The sequence below is a fragment of the Marmota monax genome, unplaced genomic scaffold (genome assembly GCF_021218885.2).
Source record: "Marmota monax isolate L192 unplaced genomic scaffold, Marmota_monax_Labrador192_F-V1.1 WCK01_AAM20220418_F8-fsc00056, whole genome shotgun sequence".
NCBI classification, from domain to species: Eukaryota; Metazoa; Chordata; class Mammalia; order Rodentia; family Sciuridae; genus Marmota; species Marmota monax.
The window spans coordinates 7421129-7439805 of record NW_026695212.1 but is presented as its reverse complement, the minus strand read 5'-3'; the positions used below and the strand labels follow the sequence as shown (position 1 = coordinate 7439805).

Sequence of the window (18677 nt, the reverse complement as noted above, 5' to 3'; positions counted from 1 at the left end):
GAATATGTGGGTTGTATGGAACCAGGGATACCTGTATGTGACAGAGACCAATTTAAAGAAAAGATGGGATTGAGATATTTACCATTTCCTCTGAAATTTAAGTACTCTTAAGGAATACACTGCATATTTTGGACAAAGAAAGACTGTTCTGGCAGACAGACTCTTAAAAAAACAAAGCAGTATGGTTTAATCAATTTTTATAAAAATCAGAGCCCTAAAATTCTCATTCTGAGTAATAAGAATGATAATAAAAGAATCGTCTCCAAGATGCCAACTAATCTAGCTAAAAATTGAGAAATATCATTCTTCCCATATATTCTTTTTCAACCAGACACCAAATATTCAAATATTTAGAAACATTCATGCTATCAGTTCGCAGAAGATAGTCATCAATAATGCAATAAGATCTATTTGATAGCACTGAATTTTCATATAACCACACAGTTGACTTTTTTTTTTTTTTTTTGGTTAAGAAGCACTCTTTCTTCCAGAATGAAAATGCACTCTGAGGTCTAAATCTCTATCTGTGAACTCTTAAAATATAATATCATAAAGGGAAGACATCCTGCTTAGCTTAACCTTAATAAGTTAAAAAGAACATTATACTGGCCTACATTTTAGGATGTACTTGTACATTAGTGTATTCTAGGAAAGTTCACTTGAAATTTGATTTTTAAAAAATCATTTCCCCATCACCTAGTCTCTTATATAACATAAGAGATACAGGGGGAAAAAAACTGAAAAAGTAAATTGCAATGCTATAAGCCTATTGAAAACAGAGATCATACACTAAATTTTTATGAAGTAGTCCCCCACCTTATTATTCATGGGTAATATATTCCAAGACCCCCAGTTGATGCCTCAAACTATAGATCATATCAAACCCTATGTATACCACTTTTTTTCATACAAATGATAGTTTAATTTATAAACTAGGCACAATGAAAGATTAACAATAATAACTAATAATAAATTAGAAAAATTACAAAAATACACTGTACTAAAACTTATGTGAATATGGTCTCTCCCTCTCTCTTAATACCTTATTGTACTTTCATTGCTTCACTTAAAGAAAGCACTTTACAGCTTCTCTTTGGTATACCCAAATTCTGTTCATACTATTGTTGCAGCTCAGGGCCATTATTTGGTAAAATAAGGGTTACTTGAACACAAGCACTGCGATACCACAACCATTTATCTAATAACCAAGATGGCTACTATATTACTAATGGGCAGGTAGCATATACAATGTGGATATCCTAGATAAATAAACAATTCAAGTCCTGGGTGGGATGAAGTGGTAAACCTTGAAATTTCATCACACTACTCATAATGGTGCACAATTTAAAACTTACAAATTAGGACTTTCCCATTTAATATTTTCAGACTGTAGTAACTTGAGGAAAGTGAAACCATTAATAATGGATGACTTTAAAGCTAGTCTTGTCATTCATGCTCAACAAATCCTGATTCAAGGAAGGAATGTTTCAACTTCTGGAAAGTGTTGAGTGGGGGAAACAATAAAGAAATAATAAAGGTTTAAGGAGGAATGCTACATTGAAATCATGACTATTGCCTTTGTCTTCTATCCAATCCACATAGGAGTTTTAAACTCACAGAGCCATCAAAACTTACAGTTCTATCTATTCCAGCAAGGAGTAGGATGGCCTCATGAGATTATATATTAAATATATTTTATATATTATAAAACTCTGAAGTTTTATAGATCTACCTTATGAGGAAAACAAGTCATCATTTGACCTCCATATCTATATGGGAAACAGGGAGATTTACTTTAAGAAACTTACTAGTTTGCAAGTAAACCTAAGCAAATAATCTTTAGCATGGGAAACTAAAACATTCTAAACTTAAAACTGTCTTCAACAACACCAGCACAAATTCTGTATCAGTTAGAGTATATGGATGTAGTTCTAGAACTTCCAGGTAAAGGGTGCAAAATTCTACGCACGGTTTATATACATTTTCCAAGAGACGTCAAGTATCCTTACATTTTTAAAAAGCTGGATGGATTTCTGAAATTGTTATTTTCACTCAATTGCTTCATATTGTACAAAGAGGAATATTGAATATAAAATGTCAGTCAACCAAACAACATTAATTTAGTACTCAGTACACATTTACTCATTTCTCGTGTTTATCCAAAAGCAGTCAAATTTTCAACTGTCCTTGAATGACTGAGCTGAAGAAATCACTAAAAAGGATTTTGCTGATGCAGTAAGCCATATTGTTGGAAGGCTCCATATAACTAACTGCTGGTTAAAATAATTGTTCAATTGTAGTATTTTAGGTGAAAGGATAAAATGCATAAGCATTATAAAAGATAAACAGTCATGTACACTTTGGGAGAAAAGGTTTTGGAAGAAATTATTTGTGTTAGTGCCTGGCAGAAATGTTTGTGAATAGAGAGTTTGTGGGGAATAACAAAAAAAGACAGGAAGTGACTTGTGTATATACATTTGGGCCAAGTTGGCTGTCGCAAACATTTAAGGGTTTGTTTTCTCTTTGCATCATCAACATGGGCCTTGTAATGAACCATTATTTTCATATAATCTTTGGAAATAATATCATCTATGGTTATTTATATGATCATTGAAAAATAGTTGACACATTATCAGAATTCCCCAACCATTTTCAGCCTGAGACCTATTAATGTGGATTCTGGGCTTTGAGGGTGATTTTTGTTTGTTTGTTTTGTTTGATTTTTTGGCTCTGTGAGCACTTTCCACCATTTAAAAAAAATATAAAGTAATTTAATAGATTTTCATAATCTATTAAATGCATTTTTCCTGATGCATGAAAAAAATTAAAACATTTTTCTTTCACTCTGAAGTTTCATCCTCCAGATGATTTACTCACTTTTAAATGCATATTAAACTTGGTATCTTCCTACAGAATAATAAGTACCAATATAGTTAAAATTTTCTATCTCCAAAATGAATTTAATTCAAGTTATTCTGTTTTCAACATGCTTTAAAGTTATTTGTATCATTTAAAGAAGAGAAGCTAACAAATCATGTATCATTTTTATTGTCATTCTATCAGAAAGTTTCATTTTTATTATAATTATTTCTGAAACACAGCACTTAATTAAACAAATATGTGTTCAAGCTAGGTGTGGTGGCTCACATCTGTAATTCCAGCAATTTGGGAGGCTGAGACAGGAGAATCACAAGTTCAAGACCAGCCGCAGCAACTTAGTGAGAACCTATCTCAAAATTTTAATTTAAAGGGGCTGGGGATGTGCCTCAAGCGGTAGCGCGCTCGCCTGGTATGGGAGCGGCCCGGGTTCGATCCTCAGCACCACATACACACAAAGATGTTGTGTCCGCCCAAAATTAAAAAATAAAAATTATTAAAAAAAAAAAAATTTTAATTTAAAAAATTAAAAATACTGAGGATGTGGTTCAGGGGTAAAATACCCCTAGGTTAAATCTCCAGTACCAAAAAATAAAAATATATAAAAATAAAATAAAAATGTGTTAGAAAGATGCAGCTGTTGCAAATCATTTCATAGGTGATATTACACTACACAGAGATCTATTTGCAATTTACGTGCTAAAACTTTTTAGATTGGAAGCAGGATGGTCCGCTTTGCCTTGAATTGTGTTCTAATTTTGTTATTTATGTGAAAACAATGTAGTAGCAGTGGTACAATAAAGCTTTAAAAATAGCTTTAACATATTGTTCCATTGTGTAAGGACTTTTCCTTGTATTTGTCAAAACTGCTCTTTCTTGAACAGTGAGACATATATACGCTTTTAAAGAACATCAGAAGAATTTATAGACACTAAAGTATCCAAAGATCTACTATCTTTAGTATAAATTCATACATCTATTTCAAGGAAGAATTCAGAAGATAGAAAAATAAACTTATTTTGATAGCTATGTATATTCCTATAACAGATTTTCTTTCCTTTCATCTATTTTATACAATTATTCAATACCCAGATAAGAAGTTTTAATAATTCCACTATGACTAAAGCCATACACTTAGAATCACCCAGGAAACTTGTTAGAAAGGCAGGTTTTGGGTCCCACATCAAATTTACTGAATCACAATTTCTAGAGGGGGTTCCAAGGCAAACAGGTACCAGAGGTGAGTCTGATTCCTACCAACATTTGCAAAGAGTGGCTTTAAAATTCACAAAGTAAGTTAAGGCCAAGATTTATTTCTGGCTTTTTAAATAGCATAAGTAAGTTAAAAACACAGACACAAAATGAAGAGGTACTGGACCTGAGTATTTTGTAGTTTCTTTCTCTGGAAAAAAAATAAAAGGAGGGGTAGTCTAAAATGGAAAATGGACATGTTTGGTTTGAGGTGTTTTAAAAATATATGGAGAAGGTTAATTAAAGACAATTACAGGAGACTGAATTTTTCCCCATAAGATAGCCAAAAGCTACACACAGTGGTAAGATAAGCTGTGTTATTTGTAGAAACTGTGAGACTGTTTTGATCATTTATCTAATTTTGAGAGAGTCCAGTTTCACCCACTGAATTAATTATGTAAGTTAGTTAAAAACAAAGTTCTTAGGACAAAAACTTACCAACTACTCCTTAGTGAAGAAGAGTAAGCATAGGTTGCCATATGAAGGAATGTAATTGCAGGCTTGGTATTTGGAACCATTTCTTTTTTGTCCTAACCCCATCATTAAAATTTTTTTAAGGACCTAAGAGCTAAAATTGTCATAGGTAGTAGTCATCTCAGAGAATTAGCATTGGCCAAAGCTCAAATCACCAAAATGCTGATCTTCATATACATAAAGCTTTATATCCCCACAATAGGTAAAGGTCTATTTAAGGGAACATTCAAGCACCTAACTCAGTTAACTGCAAAATTAAGATTGCTTCTTGGAGTTTGTTGTAAAGGAACCTCACTAATAATATGGTTGAGTATGTCATGTAGAAAACACCTCAAGGATCAATCTGTCAGTCTATGCCCAGAGCAACTGATCCAGGCAAAAAGACAGTGATAGTTGTACATGATTTAGAAGAAAAAAGACAGAAACTAAAATGAACATCTAGAAGTCTTTCATAGCCTAGACCTAGTAGATGTGCAACTAGAGTTAATATACCTGAATTATATATGCAATGCCCAGTTACATCTGAGTTTCAGATAAGTGATCATTTTTAGTATATTTGAAATATACAATATGTCATGTAATCTTTGTAGTATTGTCTATTTGGAATACACTAAACACACTGAGTTATACTAAAGAATTATTGATTGCTTATCTGAAACTCTAATTTAACTGTGTGTCACTTATTTTTATTAGCTAAATCTGTCAACCCTCTGTACAAGGCACTTTGCTCAACCCTCTGCATTTCAAAGGAAGCATGCTTAATAGCTATGATTATTTTATTATCTTTTAGGAGAATTGCTTGTGTGTGTGTGTGTGTGTGTGTGTATAAATGTATGTATTCTTTTATATATATATATACTGGAGATTGAACCTTTAGGAGGCCTTAAGTACTAAAGTATATCCCCACACTTTTTTTTATATTTTGAGAGAGGGTCTCAAAATAAATTTCTTAGGGTCTTACTAAGTTGCTAAGGCTAGCCTTGAACTTGTAATCCTTCTGCCACAGCCTTCCAATTGGCTGGGATCACAGGTGAGCCTCACCATGCTGGCTATTTATATCTTATTAAATTGTTAAAAGCAGCTTTGCTGTGAGAATCCTCTTTTTGTAGTCATCCTCCTATTTACATACCTTATCATATGAAATAGATTAGTCCATTGAAACTGGGATGAAAAGAAATGAGGCTTAAAGGTGATCAATAAGAGAACAGAACATTAATTAATGTTAAATGTTAAAGTGATAATTAATTATTTCTTTAGAAGACCTTCACCTAGCACATAGTAGTTGCTTTATAAATATGAATGAACCAATAAAGGAATAGTAAAAACTAGAATCTTTTACCTGCCAGTCTTTAAGCCAAAACTATTCAGTTATGGTTATCATAATTTGATAATATTTTGTGGGTTCTTATATTCCTGAAAACTCACCATTGATGGGATCAAAGGAAACATCTAAACATATCACCTTAGCCCATAATTTATAGAATTTTCCAGGGATTCATATTGTAGGATTGTGTTCTAAAGTCTTGCCATACAAAGGGCATCCAAAGACTAACATCATCAGCATCACCTTAGAGATTGTTAGAAATGCTGATATTGCATGTTAGCCTATCCCCAAAAGATGGAGGGCCCATTTTTAAATCATGGCTAGGTGAAACTAATTCAGAAAATAATATATTTTTTTAATGTGGGAGGTTTAGCCTTGCAAAGCAAAGCTGTAAATTAACCCTATCAGCTCATATATTTTAAATCAATTTGCCATGCTTCCAGAAGGTAGATAGCTTAGAAAATACAACAGTTCCATGATTTGGGACTCACTCTATTAGAATTAAAAACAGTTTGCAACAATAGGTACCAAGTAATAGATAGTAATAAGAAGTTCTGGTGTGCTGTTTATTGTTCAGTAGGGTGATCAGAAATAACAATAATGTACAGTACATTTCAGAAAACTGGATTCTACATGGTTTCACCATAAAAAAAGATAAATGTTTGAGGAGCTAGATATGTTTAACCTGATTTAAACATTACACAGCGTTCGAATGTATTAAAACATCTCTATTATGTGCAATTTTTATATTTGTATGTATCAGTTAAAAAGTAAATTAAATGCTGAATGTGTTGGTGCATGCCTGTAATCCCAGCAACTTGGGAGGCTGAGGCAGGGGAATTGCAAGCTTGAGGCCAGCTTAGCAAGATCCTGTCTCAAACAAATAAAAAAGGACTAGGAATGTAGCTCAGTGGCAAAGCACCCCTGGGTTCAATCTTCAGTACCAAAAAAAGAAATTAATTTATTAATTAAAAACAAAAAATTACATTTAAAAATGTTTGTACTAAAAAGAAAGAAATGTTATAACTCCCCCAAGGAATCCTCAAACTTCACAATGAAGTTAGGCAGATCATTAACAGTGTTCTCAACCTGGTATCTTGTTGAACATTTCCTTTGAAAAGTTGATGAAAATTATGACATTCACCCATAGAAGAAAGGATACACATGTCATATAATCAGAATTTTGCATTGAGTTTTGGAGATTAGTGGACCCCCCAGAAAACCAACCCAGCGATCCTATAGAGATGTTCATGGTAAATTTATTCTGTCTTCTACATGGACCTGGCATTTTTTCCCCCATAGCACAGTTTTCACAACTCTCCCTTCATCATAAAACTTATGGAAGGTGACAGGTGATTGCTGGGACACTGTCATCCACCCAAAGGATCTTTGCTTTTTTTTTCCATACAACTCAACTTATCTACATGCCCATTACTGAAGGTGTCTTCTTTTTCTAAGTAAAATTGTTTTTATGTGAAGAATCTATAAATATTTATAGATATGAGAATAATTTTTGTAACTGTCCTTTCTTTACCTCAGCTGGCCTGGGAGCAGAAGTTTCAGTAAGGAGCACTAGAAACATGGCTCCTCCCCAGATCCCCACTACTTTTAATACAGTTCCATATAGCCCGGAGCACCCTATTAGGAACACCACAGAGGCCTTTATCATCAATACTACAGAAAACCACAGCCACAACAGCAGCAAGAAACCTTACCCCAATCTGCATGCAACTGGAATTGCAGATACGTCGTGGATACCATCAACTACTTGGCCCTTCTCCAGCACCACTAAAGAGGTAAAAGGTGGGGGTTGAGGTGTGGTTGTGAACAGTCTCAGAAAGCCCATGGCCTGAAAAGACTCGCTTTGCTAAAGATGCCACTACTGCAGGGGCAGACCAGGTGCTCTGTGTCTTAACTGCAAATGATACACCAATGCATTTTGCATAATGAGAAAAATCTTTGATATTGAATTGAAATTTCTATATCTTTTTGAGGTGAAGATTATTAGGCCACCATGACATAACTGTCCTACTATAGGTTGGCTACATTTTTTAAACGAAATCAGGGTTCGTGGTCTTCCACATGACTTGAAACCAGGAAATAGGAGTTGAAATCAGTAGCTGGCAGGTGACCCTGCACACACGTCGTCATCATTTCTGCTGTAAGGGAAAAAAAGGGTCACAAAGCAAAAGCAGATTCAGAAATCACTTTCATGGATTTGGGAACACAAAGATAAGCAACAGTCTAACGCCATTTCCACATCTACACTTTAGAGCATCGCCTACTTATGGTCTCTTAGCATGTAAGGTGACAGAGGAGTGAAGTGACTGGGAGTAGTGATGGCAGCACTCATCAATTTGGTTTTGGTTTCCTCTCAGGGTTTGGGGCCACCATTTAGGCAGTGTAATTTTAAAAGATCAGTAAAGATCAGGTATTGGAGCCATGGGTGTAGCTCAGTAGTAGAGCACATGCTTAGCATGTGTGTGGACCCGTGTTCTATTCCTAGCTCTGGAAAAAAAAAAAAAAGTTCAGGTTTCACTTGGCAGTGTTCAGCTGTTTCCTAGTAAGCAACTCAAATAATTCAAACAATTAAATTAAATTAAAAAGCCCAACACTATTCAAATGGCATAACATTTACTTAGTGCTGTGGTTTCTTTTGCATTGGGTAGAATCTAATAATACATGTGATTCCCAGTTAGTGAGCACATACTTCGTTATTGATCACGAAACAACTATAGCCAGTACCTTGAACAACTCATGGGATTTTGTTTTTATTTATTTATTTTATTACCATAAATCTTCCCTGTGAACTAGTTCTCTTTGTCACTGAAGAGAAGTTAGGAAAGCCCCATTTAACTTTTTGGAAACTCTTTACATCAGCTTTGCAACCCAGCATTCAATCTTTATCCATTAACAAAAATATCCACTTCAGGAATCCAAACTCTAATTTTGACTTAAAGATTAGCCTCTACTCCATCATTTTACCCAGTTTGGACTTAAAGTAAGGAAAGGGTAACATGTCCAAAGTCTCTCACTTTCCACCTAGACTTTTACCTACCTATCCTAGATCGGTAATTATGGGTTCAGATCTGTCTAGGCTTGGAAAGTGGGAAAGGAAGACAGGAAATGGGAGCAGGAGAGCTATGACTTAAGGCTACCATCATGAACTGGCGCTGAGCTCTCCCTAATTCTCCAGCTCCTGTTCCCTTTCAGCCACTAATGTAAGCGAGAGATTCACCACTTACTTTTGAAAATGAATGCTTGTTGGTGGAACACCTCCTTATTTTGGCTGAATGTGCTTCAATCAAAACTTCCATACTACCATTAATTTACAGAGTATTCATTTACATCTGAGCTTAATTATACATAACACTACAGAAAAAAAATAAATGTATCAAAAAAGAAACATATTGATTAAAAACTAGCATAGATACATCTGCTAGAACACTAAAAGGTTGTCTTTTCCCAAAGAGATTATTTCCCATTTTTGCCCAGGTTTGACCGTTGTGAAACACAGAGAGAGTTTTGAGACTTGGCCAGACTCTGCTGGAATGTGTCCAGAAACACCTTCTACAGAGCTCTAATGCAGGCACACCACCCCTTGGGCCCACCCAGCCCTGTATTACAGAGCTCAACTGATTCAGCCCCCAAGCTGGATTTGTAGCTTTGGATCATGGCAAAAGCACCGGAGATTTTTAAAAGCCCTTTTCTAGAATGAAATCCATTGCAGTGCTTATATGAGCTCCCTGATGGAGTACCAGAATGGATATAAAGTCAGTTATCTCATGTTCCAGTTTTTTGTTTGTTTTGTTTTTTCAGGTTTTTTTGTTTGTTTGTTTTGGGTTTTTTGTTTTGTTTTTGTTTTGTTTGTTTGTTTTGTTTTTTGGATGGGGAGGAGGCTCAGGCAAAATCTTGACAATGTCCTGGGAAGCTGGGTTAGAAATATATACTCTTTCCAAAGACAGTTTCTACAATTGCAACTTCCCAGGACTCTTAAAGCATAGTCTAGGCATCCCTGCTAACTTAGCAGGAGCATTTACTATATAACAGTCATTATACACAGCTGTAGTTGGTTGTACTTTGAAAAGTTAAAATGAGTCACTTAGGGTAGGAAATGCTTGTCCTTTGAAAACAATTTCAAAAAGTACTCTAGGCACCTATAAAAGTATAAAAGAGGAGTAAAAGCATCATACTTAATTGCTTAAAATTATGTAAAAAGAACATCTCTGTGTGTTGTTTTCTTTATCATACAGCACCTGGTTTGTGAGGATTTTGCACTGACTTGTTCTCATTGAACTCTGGGTTGGGGTGTTCTATTATTGGGTGAGGACAGGAAAAATCTGAATATGAGTCTTGGGAGGTTAGAGACTGTATTTACTTGGCTTTGTATTTCTAGCACCTAAACAATTGCATAATAATTACTAAATGTTTTCGAAAAGAAAGGAAAAGTATGGAATGGAGTGGAGTGTGAGGGGCATGACATAGAATGGAATGAAGTGAAATGGAATGAAATGGATGGGACGGGATGGGATAGGATGGGATGGAGTGGAATGGAATGAAGTGGAATGGAATAGAACAAAATGGAAGGAATAGAATGGAACCGAAAAGAATGGAGTAAGATGGAATGGGAAGAATGAAAACAATTGCTGGGAACTGAGTGGAATGAAGTGGTATGGTGGGGCCCCTCTTGACCACTTAGGCAGCAAAGGGCTCATTTACTGACAATGTCTATGTGTCATGGTCTTGAGCAGCCATGTTTCCTATTGTCTAATTTTTTTTAAAAAAAAATTTCTTTTGTTTGTTTATTTTTTATGTGGTGCTGAGGATCAAACCCAGAGCCTCATGCTGCTAGGCAAGCACACTACCACTGAGCCGAAACCCCAGCCCTGTCTAATTGTTTTGAAGCTTGTGTTTATCTAGTGTTTAATGCATTTATATTATCAAATATACTTGGTGCTTCCTTCATAAGCTAATTATCCATTCTCCCTCTGTTCCTTATGTCTTCCCCATGTGGTCTCCTAATCACCCTACATCCTCTCCCTGCCACCTCCACACACAAGATAGTAATAAGAGAAAAGGAGGAAGAAGGCAGTGATGAGTGTTCCATTTGGTGACTTTGGAGAAAGCTCACTCATCCAACCAACATTTCTTGAGAACTGAACCAGCGTCCACACACAGAGAACTCAGACTTTGAGGGCAAAGCCCTGATTCTACCTCTTACTAGCCAGGTGACCAGGAAAAGTTACTTAAATTCTCTAAACTTCAATTTCCTCATCTGTAAACTGAAACTTCCACCTCTGATGGCTGTAGGGCTGGGAGAGATAACACAAGTGATTGTACTTGGTGAGAATTTAAGAAATAATATCAGTTATTGCAATCCTTTACTAAAACATTTTTTGGTTTTTTATTGATTTTATTTTTTAAATACACAACAGCGGAATGCATTATAATTCTTATTACACATATATAACACAATTTTTCATATCTCTGGTTGTATATAAAGTAAATTGACACCTAATTTGTGTCTTCACACATGTACTTTGAATAATGATGTTCATCACATTCCACCATCCTTGCTAATCCCCTGCCTCCTCCCTATCCCTCCCTCCCCTCTTCCCTATCTAGAATTCATCTATTCCTCCCATGCTCCCCATCCCTACCCCACTATGAGTCAGCCTCCTTATATCAGAGAAAACATTCGGCATTTGTTTTTTGGGGATTGGCCAACTTCACTTAGCATTATCTTCTCCAACACCATCCATGCAAATGCCATGATTTTATTCTCTTTTATTGCTGAGTAAAATTCCATTGTGTATAAATGCCACTTTTTTATCCATTCATCCACTGAAGGGCATCTAAGTTGGCTCCATGGTTTAGCTATTGTGAATTGTGCTGCTATAAACATTGAGCAAAAGATTGACAATAGCCTCGCTTGCATGACTCCTAGCATTGGCTGGAGGCTGGCCATCTAGGTTCTCTTCCACATGGCCTGTCATCCTCCAGTAGCATTACAAGTTTCCTTTCCATGATGGCTTAGTGTAAAGAGGGCAAAGGTAGACGCTACTAGGCTTTTGAGCACTAGCCTCTGAATCATACAATATCACTTCTATCACATGCTATTGGTCAATACAAACCACAGGCCAGGCCACAGGCCAGGCCAGATTCAGGAGAAGAGCTGCAAGATCACATTGCAAAAAGGGGCATGCCTATTGAGTGGCCATTAAAATGCAATTTACTATATCATCATCATCATCCTCACCATTGTCTCTATTTTTCAAATGCCTAGATGAAATGTAAAGAAGTTAAAAACTTGCCCAAAGACTTATTTAACTGACAAGGGGGCTAGAGAGCAGAAGAATATAGAATATACAAACAATACACATGCACACACACACTCACACACCCCTGATCTTGCAGTCACCTTGTTCTCCTACTTACAGTACTTGCTAATGAAGGCAAATGCCAAGGAGGAAATAATTAGAAACCCAGAAATCACTCTTCAATAATGCTATTGAAAAATTGTCCCAAACTGACTCTTTGGGGAGCAGACTATTGCTTATCTTTCTCCTTTCTCTTTTCTCACATTCTTACCTGCCAATGTGAGGACTCTAACTTCAAGAGGTTGTATACTTGAGCCAGTGCAAGCCTTAAAGCTCTGTGATTGTCTCTCTCTTCTCCCTACTCATGATCCTGGGCATTAAATGAATTAATATATATCATATGCCTAGAGTAGCACCTGGAAAACAGTACAATAAAGTTTCCTTAATTTAGCTGCTATTATCACTATTATAAATAGAATTATGTGGCTGGATAGAAGGAAAAGAACAAAGTAGTGGAAGAGGAAACTTGTCAGTAGTCTGAGTCAAGAAATATCTAGACCAGTGGTTCTCCTAATGCAGAATCCAGACCCAGAACTTGTTAGGAATTTGACCTCTTGGGCTCTACCCTAGAAGTACTGAACCAGAAACAAGGAGACTCAGGCCCCCAGCGGTCTGTGTTTTTACAAGCCCTGCAAGTCATAGGATGTACTTTTACATCTGAGAATCACCGATCTAGATAAATCTGGCCCTGACTCACAATATCTTCCCCCCAGACTCCCAAATGCTTGTTTCCCACCATTGATGACACTTTCAGGCATTGTGTTAAGGAGGGATGGGGGAGGGGCAGGGAGATTGTGCCATAAAAACTAAATAATCACACAGCAGAAATCAATTTATCTAATCATAGCATCCTGAGTTGCTCTCCAGAGTATGCATTCCTTAAGGAATAGAACCCTGGGTAAGTAAGTGAAGCTTGGGCACACAAGGCACTACTGCCAGCCCTCCAGGGCTTTGTGTTAATTAGAAAAAATGCTCCCAGGCACACAATTCCTGTATGAATGCAGACACTTGGCTATGGGACAGGGGCTGGGTTTGAGCCACCACAGGCCATCAGTCAGAAATCCCTATATACAACCCACACGATGTCCAACGTCCTGCCCACAGATCATAAATCAAGTCAGATGTGAGCATCAGAGTGTGCCAATCATCCCCATCACCATCCCTTCACCTATGGGTGAGGTGAGATAGGCATGGCTGGGAGCTACAGGAGGTGAGTCTGTTGGGGGAGCTGAGTGTTGGGGCACAAGAGAAACAGTTACCTGTAGACAAGTGCCCTCCAAAAGGAGGGAGGTTGGGTCTTGGACTTATTGGCTTCCAAGCCTGACCAGGCTCTGTCTATTGTTGAGCAGCACACTCTCAGGAGAGGTCCCATGGGATCCCCTCCTGGCCATATGAGCTCAGTGCAGGAAGTTGATGAACTGGCCTCTATGTCAAAGAAACCAGTTTAAACTCCAGTATATCTGATGCTAGTTACTCAAGTTACACTTGGTTTCTTCTATAAAATAAGGATTGTTATAGATACTCATCTGCCTCATAAAACAATTCTACTTATCTGATTATTAAAGGGGCTTAGTACATTCGCCATATTTAGCAAATGTATGTTCAATAATCCTAGCAATTAACACTAACTTCTCCTTGGTTTTGCCTCCACCTTGCCTTCTTCACACACAGGGTTGTAGAAACCAGATGAGCTAGCATATTATGGGACAATGCTTTGAAAGGGTTGAAGTGCTGAACATGCATTAAAAATGTGATTGGATGGTTCTGATACTGCTAAATACCTATAAATCTTGTTTGAAGGTGCACCTCCTCCTTCCCCTTCCCACCCCACCCTTGCCCTGGCCTGGGGGAGGCATTTCCTCAGTTCATGAATAGCCATTGTGGTGCTGGTCTGGGCCTTCACAGTTCTGCATTTCCTTCCATTTGGCCTTCAAAGAGATCACAGCCCAGTGTGAGTCTCCAAATAAATGAGGAGGCAAATGCAGAAAATGCCCCATTTTCCCCCACTGCCTGCAAAAGTCTGCAGCAACCACTTTTATTGGGTCACTTAAAAAATGTAGGGGAGACACCCCACTGACACCACTGTTCTGTAGCCAGAACTAAAGATGGGACAGTATTCTCCCTTATTGAGGCCACTGCCTAGAGGGAAAAGTGAAAAGATGTAAGGGGAAAAGAAAAAAAAAGTCATAATCAGTCCTCCTGACATCTTGGACTGTCTAGTGTGAATGGAATAAAACGCAAACAGATGATGAGACTACTGATGCTTCAATGAAGGCCATGTGATCAGATGCAGTGGTGCACGCCTGTAATCCCAGTGGCTGGGGAGACTGAGGCAGAAGGATCATGGGTTCAAAGCCACCTCATCAACTTTGTGAGGCCCCAGCAACTCAGTGAGACCTTGTCTCTATATAAAAATGTAAAAAGGGCTGGGGATGTTTCTCAGTGGCTAAGCCTTCCTGGGTTCAATCCCCAATAACAACAACAACAAAAAAGGCCAAGCCAGAGAGTAACATATGAGGGAAGGATGTGTTTCCATATGTTACTCTTATGTTACTAGAGACCCTAATCTATAGTCAGGACCTTCAAGCCTAATTCTGACACAAGCTGATTTTCTTGATTTATCATCTAAAGTGGATTACCATATGCCAATAGCATACAGATGGTTTATAATTCATTTGACCCCTCCAGCCTTAAAATCTCAAGAATTTTTCTTTCTTTTTGGTTTCTTTTAGTTATAGGTAATTAGCATTGCTTTCCATTTTGTGCACAGAAAGTTTGTGTTGATACTTTGTCACAATATAAAAATCACATGCACATAAAATGCAGCCATGAAACAGAACATATGTATTGAAATGGGCTCTTTAACATGCCATTATTTCTCTAGTAAATTGGTCAGAGGGAAGATGAGGTCTACCCCAGGAGAGAATAGGTGCAGTGAGTGGAGAGAGAGAATGGCAAAGGAAGAGGAAACTGAGATCAAAGGAGAAGCCAGGATGTCCAACTGATAGAGTAAACCCAGGGCTCTCAGCCCTGAAATGCATTTGTCAGTATTACCTGAAAGTTTTTTTAAGATACAGATTCCAAGATTCTACCTCAGACCTACTTCACTAGAGTCAACTGGGACAAGACCTGAGCACCCCAGAATGTGAAACTCTCCCAGAGAGTTCTAATGTACAGTTAGGTTCGTGATTCATTAGGAAAACATTGAAAGCAATAAGAGAGAAAGTGCTACTGGGGACCTATAACCCGAATCCAATCACAAGACAACATCAGACAAAATTGGATGGAGGAAGCTGCTATGGAAATAACCAACCTGCATTGTTCAAAGAGGTCAAGTTCATTTCAAAAGACTGAGGAATTATTCTAGATTAAAGACAATTAAGAGACTTGACATCTAAATGCAATGCAGGATCATGGACTGGATCCCATATTAGACAGAAAACAAAAATACTAAAAGGATAAGACTGAGATCATTGACAAAATGAACATAAAGACTGTGGATTTAAGTTCAATTTTAAATCTCCTGAATTTAACTAAGATTGTATACTTCATTCAAGATATATGCACCCTATTCTGAAATACTTCAGATAAAAATATTATACATGCAGAGAGAAAGAATGGTAAAGCAATGACAAAGAAAGGGTACATGGAAGTGTTCTGTACAGGCTTTACAGTTTCACTATACTTGAGAAATTATTTCTAAGTTAAATTTTTTTAAATGAAAGGAATTAAATAGAAGTTTGCTTGAGAATTCAGAAGGTAGAATTCAAAGGGAGCTACTGAGTTAGAGATAGACTCATGGCTCAGAGACATACAAAGTTTTGTCTTCTTGGGACCAACGGAGAGCAGATGGGGGCGTAGAGGGACAGGGGTGGATGGACAGGAGGCACCAGGAAAGAAATAATGCATCATGTTCAAGGAAGAACAGTAGCGCCAAGAGTCAGTACTGACAGATGAGCCAGCCGAAGTATGACGATAAGATAAGGAAACTCTGGAAGAAACTGCTAAGTACCTTAAAGCTCCTAATTTATCCCAGCTATTGGTTGCACCCTCATATGTTACTCAGAACATCTGCTTTGAAACCACTTATGTACAGTATGGTGAAAAGTAGCTGAGAAGGGAAATACTGTGAATTCCAGGAGCTATCTTTGAAGTAAAAATTCCTTTCCACTCTTCCTACACATTGAAGGAGCGGACAGCCAAACACTGTGCCACCATTGCTAAATCCAGAGGAGATCCTCCCTCAGAGAAATCTTCTCTTTGTGAGTTGGAGATACTACTTTTCCATCAGAGCTCTTCTGGTTTGGGATAGATAGATCTGGACCAATGGGCACAACAGCCCTGTGGATATCTTTGCTTGGTGCCTGCTGTTCATCTGTCTGAACATTTGCCTGCACCCCTCCTCCTGCCAGGCTGTATTTCTAGCTTAGGATAGCAGAGCTGTAGAGAGAGTGTGGTAAGGGCAGGCTTTGCTAACAGTGTTTATCTGGTAGCCTCAGCACCAAAGTCAGGAACGACTTCCTATTGTAGAGAAGGACTAAATTTTCATGGAGGTGGGGTCTGTCCACATGGAGCAAGGGCTACTTGCAAAGGCTTAGGTACTAGAGTCTGCTGCTAAAAGTTCCAGTTCTGCATTGGAACAGCTGAAGAATCCTACTTTGTTTAAGATTTACAAATAAAATACTTAACCATGCCCTTGTTTAGTGGTGGGGTGTAAATGTTTATTCTGTCAGTATATGATAGACATTGAGTCGCTATCACCTGGAGATGTAGAGAAGATAATGAAAAAACAGCATTTCTTTCTTCAAGGGATTGTAATCTAGCTGATGGCTTTTAACAGTACATTTTGAAAAACACGATAAGATCCTTTGATCTTCTGCTTTGATCACTGCCAGCCCCAATGCTCAGGAGTCTCTGAGATGCCTTGCATCTGCCTCAGCCAGCAGAGAAGGGTGGGGTAAGGATGCTGTGTGTGGAATTTGACTTGACCAAGAGGCAGGCAGAATGTGGACCCAGTATCGTTTGAGTTTTTGATTTTTTTTTAAGAGAAGTCAAAAATCCAGATTTTTTTAAACATGGAAAATCTAATTTTCTCAATATTACCTACTTATTCCAATTTTTAAAATAATGTTAAGGTCTTGCTATAAAAGCCAAAAAAGTATCCTATGCTGGTCAAATTGCCGGTCCCCTCTTTGTGACCTCCAGATAATTCATAGGCAGTAATGTGATATACAAAATAAAAAGAAGGTACACTTTACCTTCTAATCATCACTTTCTAAGGGAAATTAAGTGGATGATTGTTTGTTTTTGTTTTCTCTGTCTTTAAAGCCAATGTTATCTTAAGTCATGTTTTGTTTATCTACTGTCCCAGGATCTGGTGAATAAAGGTTGTGAAAATCACAGCCTAGCTCCTAAAACCCTAATAGACAGCAGCCACACCCATACAGACTGCCCCAGTGTAAACACTGATGCCTAGACCTGCTTCATCTGTGAACAGACTCATTTCTAGGGGGTGGGGTAGGGGCGGTTGGTGAAGATGAGGCAGTAGCCTTTGGGGGTTGAAAATGTGATTCTTTACAGTTACATCTGGTTGTAAGTCATTTGGCCGACCATGGTACAAGACTATGACAACGGCTATGCAAAGCCTATTTCCCCCAGATTAAAAAAAAAAAAAAAGGTGGGGGAAAGAGGGTGAGAAATTGCTGTAGGGGAAAAAAAAAAACAAAACCAGGAAACATTAGGGAGGTGTCTTAGAGATGATGGAGCCTGCTGTTAAAGACTCCCTCCCACTTCTCCTTCCAGCATTTAAAAAAAAAAAAAAAAAAAAAAAAACTTGGCATGATCAACAAACCAAGCAGCCCTTAAATGTCTTTGGTGCTGATCTGCTGAAAATCCTCTCTTGGAATCAAGATTGAAAGTAATGATAGTTTATTGCCATTTAGATGTTCTCAGGAAGACATTCTCTTCCTCAGACTTTGTCATTCCCTAAGTATTACATAGAACTCGGCATCCATGATTTATTTTAATGTTGTTCATAGAATATCATTACTATTACTAATCACAGACCATGTCATTCATTGAGCCTGTTACCTAGAAACTCTACTGTGCATATAACAGATACCTTCTTATTTAATCCTTGCAAATGCCCTTGAAATGTTATTGTTATTTCTTACAGACCTGTGATCTAGGAAGTTTATCTAGAAGGATTCCTTGAAATATAAGTACACCAAACTGTATCTCTAAATAAATTGGGATGATCATGGTCATTTTTAAAAATTGCTTTCCACATTTATGTTTCCTTACATCTTAGTGTATCTCTTTTTAAATAAAATAATATTCACTTTTGCCATAATTTACTATTGAGTCAGGCC

At 37.4% G+C, this 18677-nt stretch overlaps 1 protein-coding gene across 2 annotated transcripts in view; it reads left to right on the top strand.

The window, feature by feature from the left end:
- The window catches only part of Ptprb (protein tyrosine phosphatase receptor type B), a 115947-nt gene that overhangs the window by 5845 nt on the left and 91425 nt on the right, over window positions 1–18677 (top strand). For both annotated transcript variants that reach the window (XM_046430753.2, XM_058574636.1), the window contains exon 3: window positions 7466–7722. In XM_046430753.2, coding sequence (XP_046286709.1) covers window positions 7466–7722 — 257 coding nt within the window. The remainder of the gene's footprint in view (window positions 1–7465; window positions 7723–18677) is intronic.